General features: G+C 38.2%; 1 protein-coding gene across 1 annotated transcript in view; it reads left to right on the forward strand.

The window, feature by feature from the left end:
• Positions 1-18,725, forward strand: part of hk2 (hexokinase 2) — a 75,191-nt gene that overhangs the window by 20,932 nt on the left and 35,534 nt on the right. Inside the window, exons 4-8 of the mRNA XM_017682889.2 lie at positions 537-656; positions 12,759-12,854; positions 13,289-13,388; positions 14,080-14,263; positions 15,990-16,151. Of these exons, the coding sequence (XP_017538378.2) occupies positions 537-656; positions 12,759-12,854; positions 13,289-13,388; positions 14,080-14,263; positions 15,990-16,151 (662 nt within the window). The remainder of the gene's footprint in view (positions 1-536; positions 657-12,758; positions 12,855-13,288; positions 13,389-14,079; positions 14,264-15,989; positions 16,152-18,725) is intronic.

Here is an 18,725-nt window from a genome sequence, read left to right on the forward strand (position 1 = left end):
AGATATTCACGGAGTCAAAAGCTGCCCACGTTTTTCTCTTTTACTTATTTTAGCAAGACAGTTTTAAAATGTCCTTCTGGAAAACGTTCAACTTGTTTGCCCTTCAAACTCCAAGCTTCTGCGAATAGAGATTGTGATGGCTGATATTTGTAAAGTCCTTATTTTAGAATCTCTTAAACTTCAGTCTCAAACAGGACAGCAAATATGAAAAATATGAAAATGACTGAGACATTCAAAGTTGTTTTTTAGTGTTGCATTACTATAATAATGCTTTAGTTGTCATATCCAAGGTGGCAAAACGCTTTAGATGTAGATTACAGATCATTTTTGTTTTGAAACCCAGTTTTTGTTTTATTATTAATTGAGTTACACGTTTGCAGGATGTTATATGGTTCAAGGTTATGCCCCCCTCCACCCCCCAGATTACAAATTTAGCATAGTACAAAAACGAAGTCAGACTAGCAGTTTGCAGAGACGTGTCAGAGGCTCTGAAACAGCTGACCTTTTTAACTAACTCTCTTCTCCCTGTTGACCAGCTCTTCGACCACATCACTGAGTGTCTGGCCAATTTCATGGAGAAAATGGGCATCAAAGAAAAGAAGCTGCCTCTGGGCTTCACTTTTTCTTTCCCTTGTCGGCAGACCAAACTGGACGAGGTGAGGAGAGAAAGCAACACAAAGCACATTCATAATAAAGGATGAGAAAAACTTCTCAAACTTCTCAAAATTAACCCTCTGATCAGTGGAACACCGTTCCATATGTGATATAATGCTGGCTAAGGGTAATATGTTGCATTACAGAGCCATACATTTTACTCAAGTGCAAGTACTTCTACTGTAGTGATAATTTACTCAAGTACTTTTACTGTAGTGATAATTTACTCAAGTACTTCTACTGTAGTGATAATTTACTCAAGTACTTTTACTGTAGTGATAGTTTACTCAAGTACAAGTACTTTTACTGTAGTGATAGTTTACTCAAGTGCAAGTACTTTTACTGTAGTGATAGTTTACTCAAGTGCAAGTACTTTTACTGTAGTGATAGTTTACTCAAGTGCAAGTACTTTTACTGTAGTGATAGTTTACTCAAGTACAAGTAATTTTACTGTAATGATAGTTTACTCAAGTACAAGTACTTTAACTGTAGTGATAGTTTACTCAAGTGCAAGGGCTTTTACTGTAGTGATAGTTTACTCAAGTACAAGTAATTTTACTGTAATGATAGTTTACTCAAGTACAAGTACTTTAACTGTAGTGATAGTTTACTCAAGTGCAAGGGCTTTTACTGTAGTGATAGTTTACTCAAGTACAAGTACTTTTACTGTAATGATAGTTTACTCAAGTGCAAGTAATTTTACTGTAATGATAGTTTACTCAAGTGCAAGTAATTTTACTGTAGTGATAGTTTACTCAAGTACAAGTACTTTTACTGTAATGATAGTTTACTCAAGTGCAAGTAATTTTACTGTAATGATAGTTTAATCAAGTACAAGTACTTTTACTGTAATGATAGTTTACTCAAGTGCAAGGGCTTTTACTGTAGTGATAGTTTACTCAAGTACAAGTACTTTTACTGTAGTGATAGTTTACTCAAGTGCAAGTAATTATACTGTAGTGATAGTTTACTCAAGTGCAAGTACTTTTACTGTAGTGATAGTTTACTCAAGTACAAGTAATTTTACTGTAATGATAGTTTACTCAAGTACAAGTACTTTAACTGTAGTGATAGTTTACTCAAGTGCAAGGGCTTTTACTGTAGTGATAGTTTACTCAAGTACAAGTAATTTTACTGTAATGATAGTTTACTCAAGTACAAGTAATTTTACTGTAGTGATAGTTTACTGAAGTACAAGTACTTTTACTGTAGTGATAGTTTACTCAAGTGCAAGTACTTTTACTGTAGTGATAGTTTACTCAAGTACAAGTAATTTTACTGTAATGATAGTTTACTCAAGTACAAGTAATTTTACTGTAATGATAGTTTACTCAAGTGCAAGTACTTTTACTGTAGTGATAGTTTACTCAAGTGCAAGTACTTTTACTGTAGTGATAGTTTACTCAAGTACAAGTAATTTTACTGTAATGATAGTTTACTCAAGTACAAGTACTTTAACTGTAGTGATAGTTTACTCAAGTGCAAGGGCTTTTACTGTAGTGATAGTTTACTCAAGTGCAAGGGCTTTTACTGTAGTGATAGTTTACACAAGTACTTTTACTGTAATGATAGTTTACTCAAGTACAAGTACTTTTACTGTAGTGATAGTTTACTCAAGTACAAGTACTTTTACTGTAGTGATAGTTTACTCAAGTGCAAGTAATTTTACTGTAGTGATAATTTACTCAAGTACAAGTAATTTTACTGTAATGATAGTTTACTCAAGTACAAGTACTTTAACTGTAGTGATAGTTTACTCAAGTGCAAGGGCTTTTACTGTAGTGATAGTTTACTCAAGTACAAGTAATTTTACTGTAATGATAGTTTACTCAAGTACAAGTACTTTAACTGTAGTGATAGTTTACTCAAGTGCAAGGGCTTTTACTGTAGTGATAGTTTACTCAAGTACAAGTACTTTTACTGTAATGATAGTTTACTCAAGTGCAAGTAATTTTACTGTAATGATAGTTTACTCAAGTGCAAGTAATTTTACTGTAGTGATAGTTTACTCAAGTACAAGTACTTTTACTGTAATGATAGTTTACTCAAGTGCAAGTAATTTTACTGTAATGATAGTTTAATCAAGTACAAGTACTTTTACTGTAATGATAGTTTACTCAAGTGCAAGGGCTTTTACTGTAGTGATAGTTTACTCAAGTACAAGTACTTTTACTGTAGTGATAGTTTACTCAAGTGCAAGTAATTATACTGTAGTGATAGTTTACTCAAGTGCAAGTACTTTTACTGTAGTGATAGTTTACTCAAGTACAAGTAATTTTACTGTAATGATAGTTTACTCAAGTACAAGTACTTTAACTGTAGTGATAGTTTACTCAAGTGCAAGGGCTTTTACTGTAGTGATAGTTTACTCAAGTACAAGTAATTTTACTGTAATGATAGTTTACTCAAGTACAAGTAATTTTACTGTAGTGATAGTTTACTGAAGTACAAGTACTTTTACTGTAGTGATAGTTTACTCAAGTGCAAGTACTTTTACTGTAGTGATAGTTTACTCAAGTACAAGTAATTTTACTGTAATGATAGTTTACTCAAGTACAAGTAATTTTACTGTAATGATAGTTTACTCAAGTGCAAGTACTTTTACTGTAGTGATAGTTTACTCAAGTGCAAGTACTTTTACTGTAGTGATAGTTTACTCAAGTACAAGTAATTTTACTGTAATGATAGTTTACTCAAGTACAAGTACTTTAACTGTAGTGATAGTTTACTCAAGTGCAAGGGCTTTTACTGTAGTGATAGTTTACTCAAGTGCAAGGGCTTTTACTGTAGTGATAGTTTACACAAGTACTTTTACTGTAATGATAGTTTACTCAAGTACAAGTACTTTTACTGTAGTGATAATTTACTCAAGTACAAGTAATTTTACTGTGATAGTTTACTCAAGTACAAGTAATTTTACTGTAATGATAGTTTACTCAAGTGCAAGTACTTTTACTGTAGTGATAGTTTACTCAAGTGCAAGGGCTTTTACTGTAGTGATAGTTTACTCAAGTACAAGTACTTTTACTGTAATGATAGTTTACTCAAGTGCAAGTAATTTTACTGTAATGATAGTTTACTCAAGTGCAAGTAATTTTACTGTAGTGATAGTTTACTCAAGTACAAGTACTTTTACTGTAATGATAGTTTACTCAAGTGCAAGTAATTTTACTGTAATGATAGTTTACTCAAGTACAAGTACTTTTACTGTAATGATAGTTTACTCAAGTGCAAGGGCTTTTACTGTAGTGATAGTTTACTCAAGTACAAGTACTTTTACTGTAGTGATAGTTTACTCAAGTGCAAGTACTTTTACTGTAGTGATAGTTTACTCAAGTACAAGTAATTTTACTGTAATGATAGTTTACTCAAGTACAAGTACTTTAACTGTAGTGATAGTTTACTCAAGTGCAAGGGCTTTTACTGTAGTGATAGTTTACTCAAGTACAAGTAATTTTACTGTAATGATAGTTTACTCAAGTACAAGTAATTTTACTGTAGTGATAGTTTACTGAAGTACAAGTACTTTTACTGTAGTGATAGTTTACTCAAGTGCAAGTACTTTTACTGTAGTGATAGTTTACTCAAGTACAAGTAATTTTACTGTAATGATAGTTTACTCAAGTACAAGTAATTTTACTGTAATGATAGTTTACTCAAGTGCAAGTACTTTTACTGTAGTGATAGTTTACTCAAGTACAAGTAATTTTACTGTAATGATAGTTTACTCAAGTACAAGTACTTTAACTGTAGTGATAGTTTACTCAAGTGCAAGGGCTTTTACTGTAGTGATAGTTTACACAAGTACTTTTACTGTAATGATAGTTTACTCAAGTACAAGTACTTTTACTGTAGTGATAGTTTACTCAAGTACAAGTACTTTTACTGTAGTGATAGTTTACTCAAGTGCAAGTAATTTTACTGTAGTGATAATTTACTCAAGTACAAGTAATTTTACTGTGATGATAGTTTACTCAAGTACAAGTAATTTTACTGTAATGATAGTTTACTCAAGTACAAGTACTTTTACTGTAGTGATAGTTTACTCAAGTGCAAGGGCTTTTACTGTAGTGATAGTTTACTCAAGTACAAGTAATTTTACTGTAATGATAGTTTACTCAAGTACAAGTAATTTTACTGTAATGATAGTTTACTCAAGTACAAGTACTTTAACTGTAGTGATAGTTTACTCAAGTGCAAGGGCTTTTACTGTAGTGATAGTTTACTCAAGTACAAGTAATTTTACTGTAATGATAGTTTACTCAAGTACAAGTACTTTAACTGTAGTGATAGTTTACTCAAGTGCAAGTACTTTAACTGTAGTGATAGTTTACTCAAGTGCAAGGGCTTTTACTGTAGTGATAGTTTACACAAGTACTTTTACTGTAATGATAGTTTACTCAAGTACAAGTACTTTAACCGTAGTGATAGTTTACTCAAGTGCAAGTACTTTAACTGTAGTGATAGTTTACTCAAGTGCAAGGGCTTTTACTGTAGTGATAGTTTACTCAAGTACAAGTACTTTTACTGTAGTGATAGTTTACTCAAGTGCAAGTAATTTTACTGTAGTGATAATTTACTCAAGTGCAAGTAATTTTACTGTGATGATAGTTTACTCAAGTGCAAGTACTTTTACTGTAGTGATAGTTTACTCAAGTGCAAGTACTTTTACTGTAGTGATAGTTTACTCAAGTACAAGTAATTTTACTGTAATGATAGTTTACTCAAGTACAAGTAATTTTACTGTAATGATAGTTTACTCAAGTGCAAGTACTTTTACTGTAGTGATAGTTTACTCAAGTACAAGTAATTTTACTGTAATGATAGTTTACTCAAGTACAAGTACTTTAACTGTAGTGATAGTTTACTCAAGTGCAAGGGCTTTTACTGTAGTGATAGTTTACACAAGTACTTTTACTGTAATGATAGTTTACTCAAGTACAAGTACTTTTACTGTAGTGATAGTTTACTCAAGTACAAGTACTTTTACTGTAGTGATAGTTTACTCAAGTGCAAGTAATTTTACTGTAGTGATAATTTACTCAAGTACAAGTAATTTTACTGTGATGATAGTTTACTCAAGTACAAGTAATTTTACTGTAATGATAGTTTACTCAAGTACAAGTACTTTTACTGTAGTGATAGTTTACTCAAGTGCAAGGGCTTTTACTGTAGTGATAGTTTACTCAAGTACAAGTAATTTTACTGTAATGATAGTTTACTCAAGTACAAGTAATTTTACTGTAATGATAGTTTACTCAAGTACAAGTACTTTAACTGTAGTGATAGTTTACTCAAGTGCAAGGGCTTTTACTGTAGTGATAGTTTACTCAAGTACAAGTAATTTTACTGTAATGATAGTTTACTCAAGTACAGGTACTTTAACTGTAGTGATAGTTTACTCAAGTGCAAGTACTTTAACTGTAGTGATAGTTTACTCAAGTGCAAGGGCTTTTACTGTAGTGATAGTTTACACAAGTACTTTTACTGTAATGATAGTTTACTCAAGTACAAGTACTTTAACCGTAGTGATAGTTTACTCAAGTGCAAGTACTTTAACTGTAGTGATAGTTTACTCAAGTGCAAGGGCTTTTACTGTAGTGATAGTTTACTCAAGTACAAGTACTTTTACTGTAGTGATAGTTTACTCAAGTGCAAGTAATTTTACTGTAGTGATAATTTACTCAAGTACAAGTAATTTTACTGTAATGATAGTTTACTCAAGTACAAGTACTTTTACTGTAGTGATAGTTTACTCAAGTACAAGTACTTTTACTGTAGTGATAGTTTACTCAAGTACAAGTACTTTTACTGTAGTGATAGTTTACTCAAGTGCAAGGGCTTTTACTGTAGTGATAGTTTACTCAAGTACAAGTAATTTTACTGTAATGATAGTTTACTCAAGTACAAGTACTTTTACTGTAGTGATAGTTTACTCAAGTGCAAGGGCTTTTACTGTAGTGATAGTTTACTCAAGTGCAAGGGCTTTTACTGTAGTGATAGTTTACTCAAGTACAAGTAATTTTACTGTAATGATAGTTTACTCAAGTACAAGTAATTTTACTGTAATGATAGTTTACTCAAGTACAAGTACTTTAACTGTAGTGATAGTTTACTCAAGTGCAAGGGCTTTTACTGTAGTGATAGTTTACTCAAGTACAAGTAATTTTACTGTAATGATAGTTTACTCAAGTGCAAGTACTTTAACTGTAGTGATAGTTTACTCAAGTGCAAGGGCTTTTACTGTAGTGATAGTTTACACAAGTACAAGTAATTTTACTGTAATGATAGTTTACTCAAGTACAAGTAATTTTACTGTAATGATAGTTTACACAAGTACTTTTACTGTAATGATAGTTTACTCAAGTACAAGTACTTTTACTGTAGTGATAGTTTACTCAAGTGCAAGGGCTTTTACTGTAGTGATAGTTTACACAAGTACTTTTACTGTAATGATAGTTTACTCAAGTACAAGTACTTTTACTGTAGTGATAGTTTACTCAAGTACAAGTACTTTTACTGTAGTGATAGTTTACTCAAGTGCAAGTAATTTTACTGTAGTGATAATTTACTCAAGTACAAGTAATTTTACTGTGATGATAGTTTACTCAAGTACAAGTAATTTTACTGTAATGATAGTTTACTCAAGTGCAAGTACTTTAACTGTAGTGATAGTTTACTCAAGTGCAAGGGCTTTTACTGTAGTGATAGTTTACTCAAGTACAAGTAATTTTACTGTAATGATAGTTTACTCAAGTGCAAGTACTTTAACTGTAGTGATAGTTTACTCAAGTGCAAGGGCTTTTACTGTAGTGATAGTTTACACAAGTACTTTTACTGTAATGATAGTTTACTCAAGTACAAGTACTTTTACTGTAGTGATAGTTTACTCAAGTACAAGTACTTTTACTGTAGTGATAGTTTACTCAAGTGCAAGTAATTTTACTGTAGTGATAATTTACTCAAGTACAAGTAATTTTACTGTGATGATAGTTTACTCAAGTACAAGTAATTTTACTGTAATGATAGTTTACTCAAGTACAAGTACTTTTACTGTAGTGATAGTTTACTCAAGTGCAAGGGCTTTTACTGTAGTGATAGTTTACTCAAGTGCAAGGGCTTTTACTGTAGTGATAGTTTACTCAAGTACAAGTAATTTTACTGTAATGATAGTTTACTCAAGTACAAGTACTTTAACTGTAGTGATAGTTTACTCAAGTGCAAGGGCTTTTACTGTAGTGATAGTTTACTCAAGTGCAAGGGCTTTTACTGTAGTGATAGTTTACTCAAGTGCAAGGGCTTTTACTGTAGTGATAGTTTACTCAAGTACAAGTAATTTTACTGTAATGATAGTTTACTCAAGTACAAGTAATTTTACTGTAATGATAGTTTACTCAAGTACAGGTACTTTAACTGTAGTGATAGTTTACTCAAGTGCAAGTACTTTAACTGTAGTGATAGTTTACTCAAGTGCAAGGGCTTTTACTGTAGTGATAGTTTACACAAGTACTTTTACTGTAATGATAGTTTACTCAAGTACAAGTACTTTAACTGTAGTGATAGTTTACTCAAGTGCAAGTACTTTAACTGTAGTGATAGTTTACTCAAGTGCAAGGGCTTTTACTGTAGTGATAGTTTACTCAAGTACAAGTAATTTTACTGTAATGATAGTTTACTCAAGTACAAGTAATTTTACTGTAGTGATAGTTTACTCAAGTGCAAGTACTTTTACTGTAATGATAGTTTACTCAAGTACAAGTACTTTAACTGTAGTGATAGTTTACTCAAGTACAAGTACTTTTACTGTAGTGATAATTTACTCAAGTACAAGTACTTTTACTGTAGTGATAGTTTACTCAAGTACAAGGGCTTTTACTGTAGTGATAATTTACTCAAGTACAAGTACTTTTACTGTAGTGATAGTTTACTCAAGTGCAAGTAAAAGTATTAGTAAATTAAATTACTCAAGAGTAAATATTCTTGAAAGTTTGTTAAAAAAAACTACTTAACTACTCGTTACTTAGTTACTTTTTCATATTTCCGCTGTCACAACCTGGACATATTTCTGAGCTCCTCGGCTACATCACTGGAAATAATCCATACAGAGAAACACTAAAGCTAAAGCTCTGAGAGCTGAGACTGATCACAGTCCACTCTGCTGGAGCACAGTTACACACATTTCTGTGAGCTGAGTCAGAAACCAGGTTTACATTACACTGCATGCGTTTCATGGTTGGGTGATTATATAACACGTCCTAGTTTATCTGTTTCAAGCAAAGTATTTTAGAGTCCCTAAAGACTGAGCAGAGGTGGTTACTGTTTAATTAAGTTCATTTAAGTGAAAAAAGTAAAAATTCTCAATTATGGTTGCGCATTGCTTTAGGTCCCCAAGCTCTATATCGCAGCCACACTGACCCGCACTCCTCTATTTGTCATATTTTCATCCCTTGTTCCTCCCATAGTCCCATTCAACTCAGCAAAGCCTCAATCTGTCTTTTTCCCAAAAGCCACCAAAGTAGATGTACTCATTCAGGGCAGATCCCCAAGATCTAATCCACAGACATACTGACCTGCACTCCTCTATGTGTAGTTTTTTCATCCTTTGTTGAATAATAATGTAATTTTAGTGAGACCTGCTGCCCATCAGCTCCCTGGAATCGCTTACATTAATAGGTACAGACAGTAAACACAGCATTCAAATTGTATATTTTTACTGATGTCAGAACATTTCCACCATTAAAATCAGCAGCAGCATCAGCAACTTACCCAGCTTTGATTTTACTGTACTATATTTCACTGGTAATCATGCTGATCAGTTCATACAGAACCAGACATTATTATTGCATTTCACAGTTAAACAGCTACACAGTTAGAGATGAAAACCAAGGCTGAGAGAGAGACCAAGAAAGGAATAGATACAGAAAGAGAGAGCATGGTCTGGCTGCAGCCGTGCACTCTTAGCCTGACCTGCACCGCCGGCCTATTGATGACGTCAGCGCTGCTCAGCCACAACAGTGTTTCTGTCAGATTTGTGAGGAAAAACAGTGAACCAGGTACTGCTGGGCAACAAGACCTACGCTGAATGTTTATTGATGTTGCCATATCGATAAAAAGGTAATTAAATATAGAAACTTTCAAATGAAACCTGCCACGACGTTCAGACGTGAAAACCTAAACGGCTACTGAAACTCATGAAAGCCAGGCTGAAGACGATCAGAGCCGGTTATCAAAACCTGTGATATTGATTAAAATAGAACTTATTATGGATTCTAGGAGGCTGTCAACGTCGTCACAACCTCCTAGAAAGTTGTCAGACACCGTTGTCATAATTCTGAGGAATAACATTTCAACGGTACGCTGTGGCAACGTAACTGTGTTTGCAGGACTGTTAGGAATAAAACCTGATGGTTTTGCTTCCCAACAGGAATTGGCTTGATGGTTGCTGATGGAGGCCATTAGGAAACGATCACATCTACCTGGAATCAGTCCCAGAACACCTGATCAAACTATCAAAATACTTTACACTGCGATTTCAGCTCATCAGGAAAATGCAGAAAATCATTAGCAGCTACTGAAAACCAGCAGGAACCAACAGATGCTTTTAATGGGCTATATGGGAGAGGAACAGAGAGAGAGGGGGGGACAGAGAGGGGAAGAGATACAGAAAGAGAGGAAGAGAGACAGAGAGGAAGAGAGGGACAGAGAGACAGAAAGAGAGGAAGAGAGACAGAGAGGGACAGAAAGAGAGCAAGAGAGACAGAGAGGGACAGAAAGAGAGCAAGAGGGACAGAGAGGGACAGAAAGAGAGGGACAGAAAGAGAGGAAGAGAGGGACAGAAAGAGAGGAAGAGAGGGACAGAAAGAGAGGAAGAGAGACAGAGAGGAAGAGAGGGACAGAAAGAGAGGAAGAGAGACAGAGAGGAAGAGAGGGACAGAAAGAGAGGAAGAGAGGGACAGAAAGAGAGGAAGAGAGGGACAGAAAGAGAGGAAGAGAGGGACAGAAAGAGAGGAAGAGAGACAGAGAGGAAGAGAGGGACAGAAAGAGAGGAAGAGAGACAGAGAGGAAGAGAGGGACAGAAAGAGAGGAAGAGGGACAGAAAGAGGAAGAGAGGGACAGAAAGAGAGGAAGAGAGACAGAGAGGAAGAGAGGGACAGAAAGAGAGGAAGAGAGGGACAGAAAGAGAGGAAGAGAGACAGAGACATGTTGTAAGTCTTTGATCTTGCCGTGGAAGAGATTCAGGAGACCAGGGTTTGCAGGAACCCTGATGGTTTTATTAGAAAGCGGGAGCTCAGTAAACCTGTCTCTCTCACCCAAGTCTGCACAGCAGCTCAGACACTCAGCTTTTATATATTTTTTAAATACCTGTTCTGCCCCAGGACATCGTCTTTAGGTGGTGCTGTAAGGCCATTGGGTGTAATTGTTCAAATCACGAGAACAGAAATGGAGGTGGCTTCTGAAACCCTTCAGCGTTAATACTGTTTAACAATGAATAACAATTAAAGCAAAAGAAAATAAACAGAAAACTAGAAAATACATCAAAATAAAACAAACAAACACAGAGAGGAAGAATGAGGAGTGAAGATACAGAAAGAGAGGAAGAGAGATACAGAAAGAGAGGAAGAGAGATACAGAAAGAGAGGAAGAGAGATACAGAAAGAGAGGAAGTGAGAGAGAGAAAGAGAGGAAGTGAGAGCGAGAGAGATACAGAGATACAGAAAGAGAGGAAGAGAGAGAGATGCAGAAAGAGAGAGAGAGAGAGAGAGAGAGAGAGCAAGAGCAAGCAAAAACTCAAGTCTTTGCAAGTCTAAAGGATTCTCAGCATCATGGAAAGGTTCTTCAGCTTGATAGGTGTTTTATATGGTTCTGTATAGAACCTTTACGAAAAAGGGTTCTTCTATTACAACAGGCTTGTACTAGTAACAATAGCAGAACCCTTTTTCGTGCTATATACCACCCATTCTCCATCGATCTGAAGAACCACTTCACCATGTAAAGAACCATTTAATCATGCAAAGGGTTCTTTGAGAAACAAGTTCAGTGGTGCTGAGTTCTGGACTCTGGGGCGGTCAGTCCATTGTCCAGCTTCTTTGTTTGATGTGTCCGCCTCCTTTTCTCAGTGAGGTTCTTCTTGATCAGCTACACGTCCTTTCAGACCCACAGCGCTGAGTGGTCTTCTCACAGTGGAAGGACGGACAGAAACACCTGTGGATGTTCTCAGATCTGAAGCAGCTTGATTTCCTCCTCTCTCTGAGATGAGAGCTTTAAATGCTGCTTATCTGATGGGGGCAGTTTTGGGGTCTTCCAGGTGGTTGTTGGGAGTTAGTTAGTTAAGTGACTCTTATTAGTCCCACAATGGGGATATTTCACCTCTGCCTTTTGACTGATCTGTGCAGTGAAACACCACATACACAGTAGTGACTGCACACACACTAGGGGGCAGTGAGCACGCTTGCCCAGACCGGTGGGCAGCCCTATCCACGGCGCCTGGGGAGCAGTTGGGGTTGGGTGCCTGTCAGATCAGGGGATCGAACCGGCAACCTTCTGGTCATCTCCAGCCCATGACTGCCCCATAAACTGAAGCCATAGACGTCCCTGGGTGGGATGTTCTGTAGGTTATAATCATTTTTTGGAACTTCAGTTTTCAGTTTTGGAAACTCTTGACGGTGACGGTGTGACCAGCAAACACTGAATCTGATTATCTTCAAATCTGATTCTGAACAGATAATGCTTATACAAATTAGCCTGACCTTCTTCTATCAGAAGAAATAAACCCAACAGCTCTTCACGTCAAGGTTTACTTCAAGGACGCCAAAAAACAAGATACAAACAAAGGAATTAAAGAAGCTTCACTCAGATCAAGTCACTCAGTCTGGCATATAGTGCCATTTTAGCACTGAATGTGCTGCTGCGGTTCTTCACAGAAGGTGTACAAAAGAATCAGAGCTTCCTTTTGTTTGTTCTGCCTCCAAAACAAAAATAATAATAGAAATGAACTGACTCTTTTCTGTAAACGTGGCTCAGTGTGGTTGTTTTGGTGAATACAGATCGATCTGTTGTTTAGCTCGACTGATTCTGACACATTTGTTGCATCTCTATCTCTGTAGAGTTTCCTGGTGTCATGGACGAAGGGCTTTAGGGCGGGCGGAGTGGAGGGCAAGGACGTTGTGGGTCTGCTGAGGAAAGCCATCAAGAAGAGAGGGGTAAGAAGAGAGGCAGCTTCATGCCTTATTCAGAGCTGTACTGAATGAGCACTGCTGGTTTTTTCATTGTTGCCGTGTCTGCAGTCATCAAACATACGTTTCATCACTCAGTGCCACCTGAAGTTGCCTTGGCCTGTAGACCTTGTTCAGAACCTTTTATAGGAGTGGGAGATCTTTCAGAAGTGCAGCTGAGCTTTATTCGGTGGAACTGCAGCTCTTATTTGATTTTAGCAACCTATAAACTCCATTTGAAAGGCTTTATCTTTCGGAGAAGAGCATCGTAGTGATGTAAAGATGTGCCTTTCAGGAGCCCAGAGTTCCCCGAAAGGTTCCCGAACAGTTTCTTGGTGGAGTTTTATTCTGGTTCAGGATTTAGAGATGAAATGCGTAGCATTCAAACTGCTTCTTTCTTTCTTTGCATCCTCGTCTACCAGGACTTTGACATTGACATTGTTGCTGTGATCAACGACACCGTGGGCACTATGATGACCTGCGGTTACGACGACCATCACTGTGAGATTGGCCTCATTGTAGGTTAGTCACCTTTGCTTTCTTGTGGCCTTTTCTTGGTTTTTCTCTCCCTCTCTTCTCTTGCTGTGCATTCTCTCTGTCTGTATGCGTAAATATGATGAATGGATGGAGAGAGAGATATAGAGAGAGATAGATGGATCCCCAGATAGATGGACGGATCCCCAGATGTGTGACTAAACACTGTAAACGTGTTAACAGTGGCATATAATGGAAGAAAACCACGTATCTCCATTTTTTCAGTTTTTGACTTAATTTGAAAATACCAGTTAACCTTTAGATTAAGTGTAAATTTCATGATGAATGGACTAAAAGAAATGACTCAAAATGGCTTAGAAAAATGTCTGGTTCCATTGACTTGCCTTAAAAGTAAAGTGTTTTTTCCCTTCTCCTGTAAAGTTCCCGTTTTGGAGATTCGAGGTTTTGTTCCAACAACAGTGATATGTTAATAGTTGTACATGCATGAGTGTATAAACAAAGTGGCAATGTAATAATCAATATTTATAGATGGATAAACAAAGTGGCAGTGCTGCTCACTACAGCAGAGCTTAATGAATCTGCTGCTGAAGGTGCTCTGCTGTCTGCCCAGTTGGTCATGGAGGAGATGTGATGTCCAGGATGGCAGGATAGTGACGCGATCGTTAATGGTCTCTGTCAGAAATGGCACAACACACATTAAAGAGGAACCTTTCTGCAGGTACGGGCACGAATGCCTGCTACATGGAGGAGATGCGCAACCTGGAGTTGGTGGAGGGGGACGAGGGCCGCATGTGCGTGAACATGGAGTGGGGAGCGTTCGGAGATGACGGCTCCCTCGAGGACCTTCGCACCGATTTTGACCGCGAGATTGATGCCGGCTCGCTCAACCCAGGCAAACAGCTGTGAGTGACACAAGCAGCACATGCATTAGCGACACTGCTAGGCCTGAGTTGTCACCAGTGAACGAGCAGCTCCCTCCTCTCCTGCTCCTGGCCTCCGTGTCATTTGTGGGGAGGTATTGATTGAATGGAACTCAGTTCCTGGCTGGATGATTGTCAGTAATGTCTAAAAAGAGCAGCATTCAGTTCCTGCCACAAAGAAAGCAGTAGGGGGTAACACTCATGGTTTCCTTTCTTAGAGGTCAAAATGACTTTTACCTGCAACTACTGAATAGGCTGCTACTGCGCCAGTGCTGGGCGATTTATCATCATTATTACAGCTGTATTGATAAGTAAAATACACCTGGTTAATGTATTAATGTCATTTGCAAGGTGCTGGAAATTCAATACATACACTCACAGCCACTTTATTAGCTACGCCGGTTCAGTTGCCTGTTAACACAAATAACGAATCAGCCAATCACACGGCCTCAACTCACTGCATTTAGGCATGAATCCATGGGGAAGGAAATAAACCAGTACGCACAAGTTAAACACTGTCCCATGAGGGAGGGTGTGGAACCACCCATTGTCTGTGAAGGGGCGGTGTTAAGGGGGTCCGGTTTTCCACACCTCTCCCATCGGACCTGTAAAGGACAAAAGAAGCAGGGCACGGCTAGAAAAGCTGTAGACAGTCACTGGAGAGGGGTTTAACCCGTTCAGGTTTGGGGGGGTAAAGTTTACAAGTGTGTATATATATATATATATATACATATATACATATATATATATATATATATATATATATATATATATATATATATATATATATAATGTATGTGTGTATGTGTGTGTGTGTGTGTGTGTGTGTAAACTTTACCCCCCAAACCTGAACGGGTTAAACCCCTCTCCAGTGACTGTCTACAGCTTTTCTAGCTTATATATTTTATATAAGTTTATGGACTCTGGGGTGGTCAGTCCATCTTTCAGCTTCTTTGCTTGATTTGTCGGTAACACTTTACTGTAGCGTGCCGTTCCTAAAGCTACATGACACTACATAAGGCTGTTATGACAACTGAAATAATCCTACACAACTGTCATAAAGGCTACTTTAGCTGACTTTGATCAAAACTGGCTAATTTAACCTTTTATAGCAAGTGACGTATTGTAATAAGGTATTTATAAACAGTTATGTAAGGTTATGGCAGTTATAATAATAATAATAATAATAATAAATTTAATTTAAAAGCGCCTTTCTCGACACTCAAGGACACAATGGCCAGATTATGGAGGTGTCATGTGTCCCTATGAACAGCACTCTACAGTAAAGTGTTACCGATGTCCGTCTCCTTTTCTCAGTGAGGTTCTTCTTGATCAGCTACACGTCCTTTCAGACCCACAGTGCTGAGTGGTCTTCTCACAGTGGACGGATGGACAGAAACACCTGTGGATGGTTTCAGATCTGAAGCAGCTTGATGTTCTCCTCTCTCTCAGAGACGAAAGCTTTCAGTGCTGTTTGGGGGCAGTTTTGGTGTCCACCAGGTCTTCCAGGTGGTTGTTAGGAGGGACATTTTCTCTGTCCCTTCTCTGTGCTGGTTTTTTTTTGCTTATTTTAGTTAGTTTTTGCTTCTTGTTGACTGTTTTGAGTGGCTGTTTTGAATGGCCGTGGGTGGTCTCGTGACTTTTGCACGGCTTATAGTTCAGCCCTGTGGTAAATGTTCTTCACGTTCTTGTGTGTGTTCTAATGCAGCTTCGAGAAGATGATCAGTGGGATGTATATGGGGGAGCTGGTGCGAATCATCCTGGTGAAGATGGCCAGAGAGGGGCTGGTGTTTCAGGGCCACACCACGCCAGATCTTCTGGTTACTGGACACTTCAAGACCAGCTACGTCTCTGACATCGAGAGTCAGAAGTGAGTACCCTTGTGCCTTTGTAGAACGTATGTGCCCGGCGGCATGAGTGCAGGCTGATTTGCGTCATGTCTGAGGGCTCATACAGGATGTTTGCTACCCGGAGAGGACAGTGTGCATGTGCAGTAATAACCATCATTAATAATAGTGTTCCTGCTCGTCAGTGCATGCCAGGACCCCCTCGTCCAGCTGCCTCATTAGGGGCCACTTTCTGAGAGCCAGACTTCAACTGATGAGAATTTAATACATGCGGTACGAGGCCCCCCGCAGGTCAAGTAAGGTTAGCCGTCACTCACCACAGACCGGTTGACTTCGTACGCAGTGCCGACTCGGGTCACTTTACATCCTTCTTTACGGTCTGCAGTTCATACTCGAAAGCTTTGTGGTTCGACCTTCTTCTGCTTCTTTTTTCTTCTAGTACTTTGTGCTCTTTGTTCTTCTAACACATCTTTTTCATGTTTTTTTTCTTCTGCTTTGTCTTTTTTCGCTGCTTATTTTTCTACTTTTTTGTTCTTCTAGTTCCTCATTTTTCTAATTTTTCATCTTTTAGTACCACTCCTTTTTTTGTTCTTCTCGTTGTTGTTGTTGTAGTTGTTGTTGTCGTCTTCCTCCTCCTACTCACCCTCCTTTTTCTGCGTCTTCATCTCCTCCTCCTGCTCCTTATTCTTCACCTTATCCCCCTCCTTCTTCTTTCCCTTGTTCAGCTTCTGCTCCTCCTCTACCTCCTCCTTCTTCAGGTTCTGCTCCTCTTACTACTTCTACTTCTTCTTCACCTCCTCCTCTTGCTCTTTGTTCTTCTTTTGCTTCTGACACTACTTCACCTCCTCCTTCTCCTACTTATATTTGTTCTACTCATCCTCCTTCTTCTGCTTCTTCACCTTCCTCCTTCTACTTTCCTCTCCTTCTCATTCTCCTCCTCCTCCTCTTTTTTCTTCTTCACCTTCTGCTTGCACAGCTTCTCCTCCTCCTCCTCCTCCTCCTCCTCCTCCTCCTCTTTCTCCTTCTTCATTGTATTCTCCTCCTCCTTCTTCTGTCTTCTGCTTCTTCACCTTCTGCTTCCTTCTACTTCCTCTGCTCCTCCTTCTCCTCTTCCTTCAGCTCCTCCTCCTCCTCCTTTTTCTTCTTTCTCATCCTTTTCCAAGCCAGGTGACTGGGTTTGATTGAACCCTGGATGTTCTACAGTTTTATTGTTCTGGTTCTCACAGCATTAGAAGCTGCACAGCTCACCTGCTCCCGCGCAGAGTGTAAACAACTCTTGGACCAATCAGGCCCAGATCTGTGGCGGAGGTGAATTCGGGCCAGTTTGAGGTCTCACTTTTTGAGAAATGCTGCATCTCATCAGCTTTAATTCATTTGTTATCATGATACCAGATCAAGAAAACAAGAAAAATATCGTAGTGTACTGTAATCATACCCACCCGCTGTGGTGCTCAGTCAGACCTCGCTGCAGCTGAACTAGAACTTCTCAAGTGTTTCCTAACAGCCACCTTCACACACCCGGCACAAAGCAGCTCCACTGTTCTGAGCAGTAAAGGTCCTTTCAGGTCTGTGACCCCAGAAGCCCGTGTTGGTTGACAGACTCCTCGGCTGCAGCAGGCAGCGGGTGCCTCCCCCCCGCGGTGCTCCGTGGCTGTTACGACGATTGCTTTGATTGATGTTTTGCTGGCATTCAGGTGCAACTTGTTGTTTTCATTGCACCACCTAGTGAACCCGCTGCTTTTCTGCTCAGACGTTCATCAGCGCATCTGATGAAGCCCAGCAACTGTGGCATTTTGGGAAAGCCTGAAGCTGCTACTGCTGCTGTTGACATACAGTGATATGAAAAAATAGAGCAAATACCTGGAGCAAGACTGGATTTGAATAAGTTTCGGTTTGTTTCTGGCTTCCGACCGTTTGCCTTAGTGCAGGCCAGTCTTGACTTATGTTGTGGTCAGTTTTTCCTTGAAGATTATAATTATAAGCCTATTTAACACAAAGATATGTTGATTTATTTCATTTATTCATTTACAGCATTTGGCTGACGCTCTTACCCAGAGCGACTTACAATTTGATCATTTTACACAGGGAGGCCAGGGTGGTGTTAGGAGTCTTGCCCAAGGACTCTTATTGGTATAGTGTAGGGTGTTTACCCAGGTGGGGATTGAACCCCAGTCTACAGCGTAGAAGGCAGAGGTGTTAATCACTACACTCTCCAACCACATTACAATGACAGCGTTGTGGCGAAACGGTACATTCAGTTGGTCAGCAACAGTTTTCCCAAAATAATAATTCCTTTTGGTTCTTCTGTCTAGTAATTTGCAGCAAATTGCTGTTGTTGAAGGAAAACCTTGCATCTCCTTGCAAAATGGCAACTTTACAGGAGAAGGAAAAGACATGCTTTACTTTTAATGTAAGTCAATGGAACCAGAATTTTTTCCAAGTCGTTCTGGGTCAGTTTGTTTAGTCTGTTCATCACGAAATTTACAGACAATATAAAGGCCAACTGATATTTTCAAATTATGCCAAAAATTGAAAAATGCGAAAAATGGAGATACAAGGTTTTTGTCTGACCGCAGGGAAATGCTTAAACTTCAAAC

The sequence above is a fragment of the Pygocentrus nattereri genome, chromosome 20, assembly GCF_015220715.1.
Source record: "Pygocentrus nattereri isolate fPygNat1 chromosome 20, fPygNat1.pri, whole genome shotgun sequence".
In the NCBI taxonomy this organism is placed as follows: domain Eukaryota; kingdom Metazoa; phylum Chordata; class Actinopteri; order Characiformes; family Serrasalmidae; genus Pygocentrus; species Pygocentrus nattereri.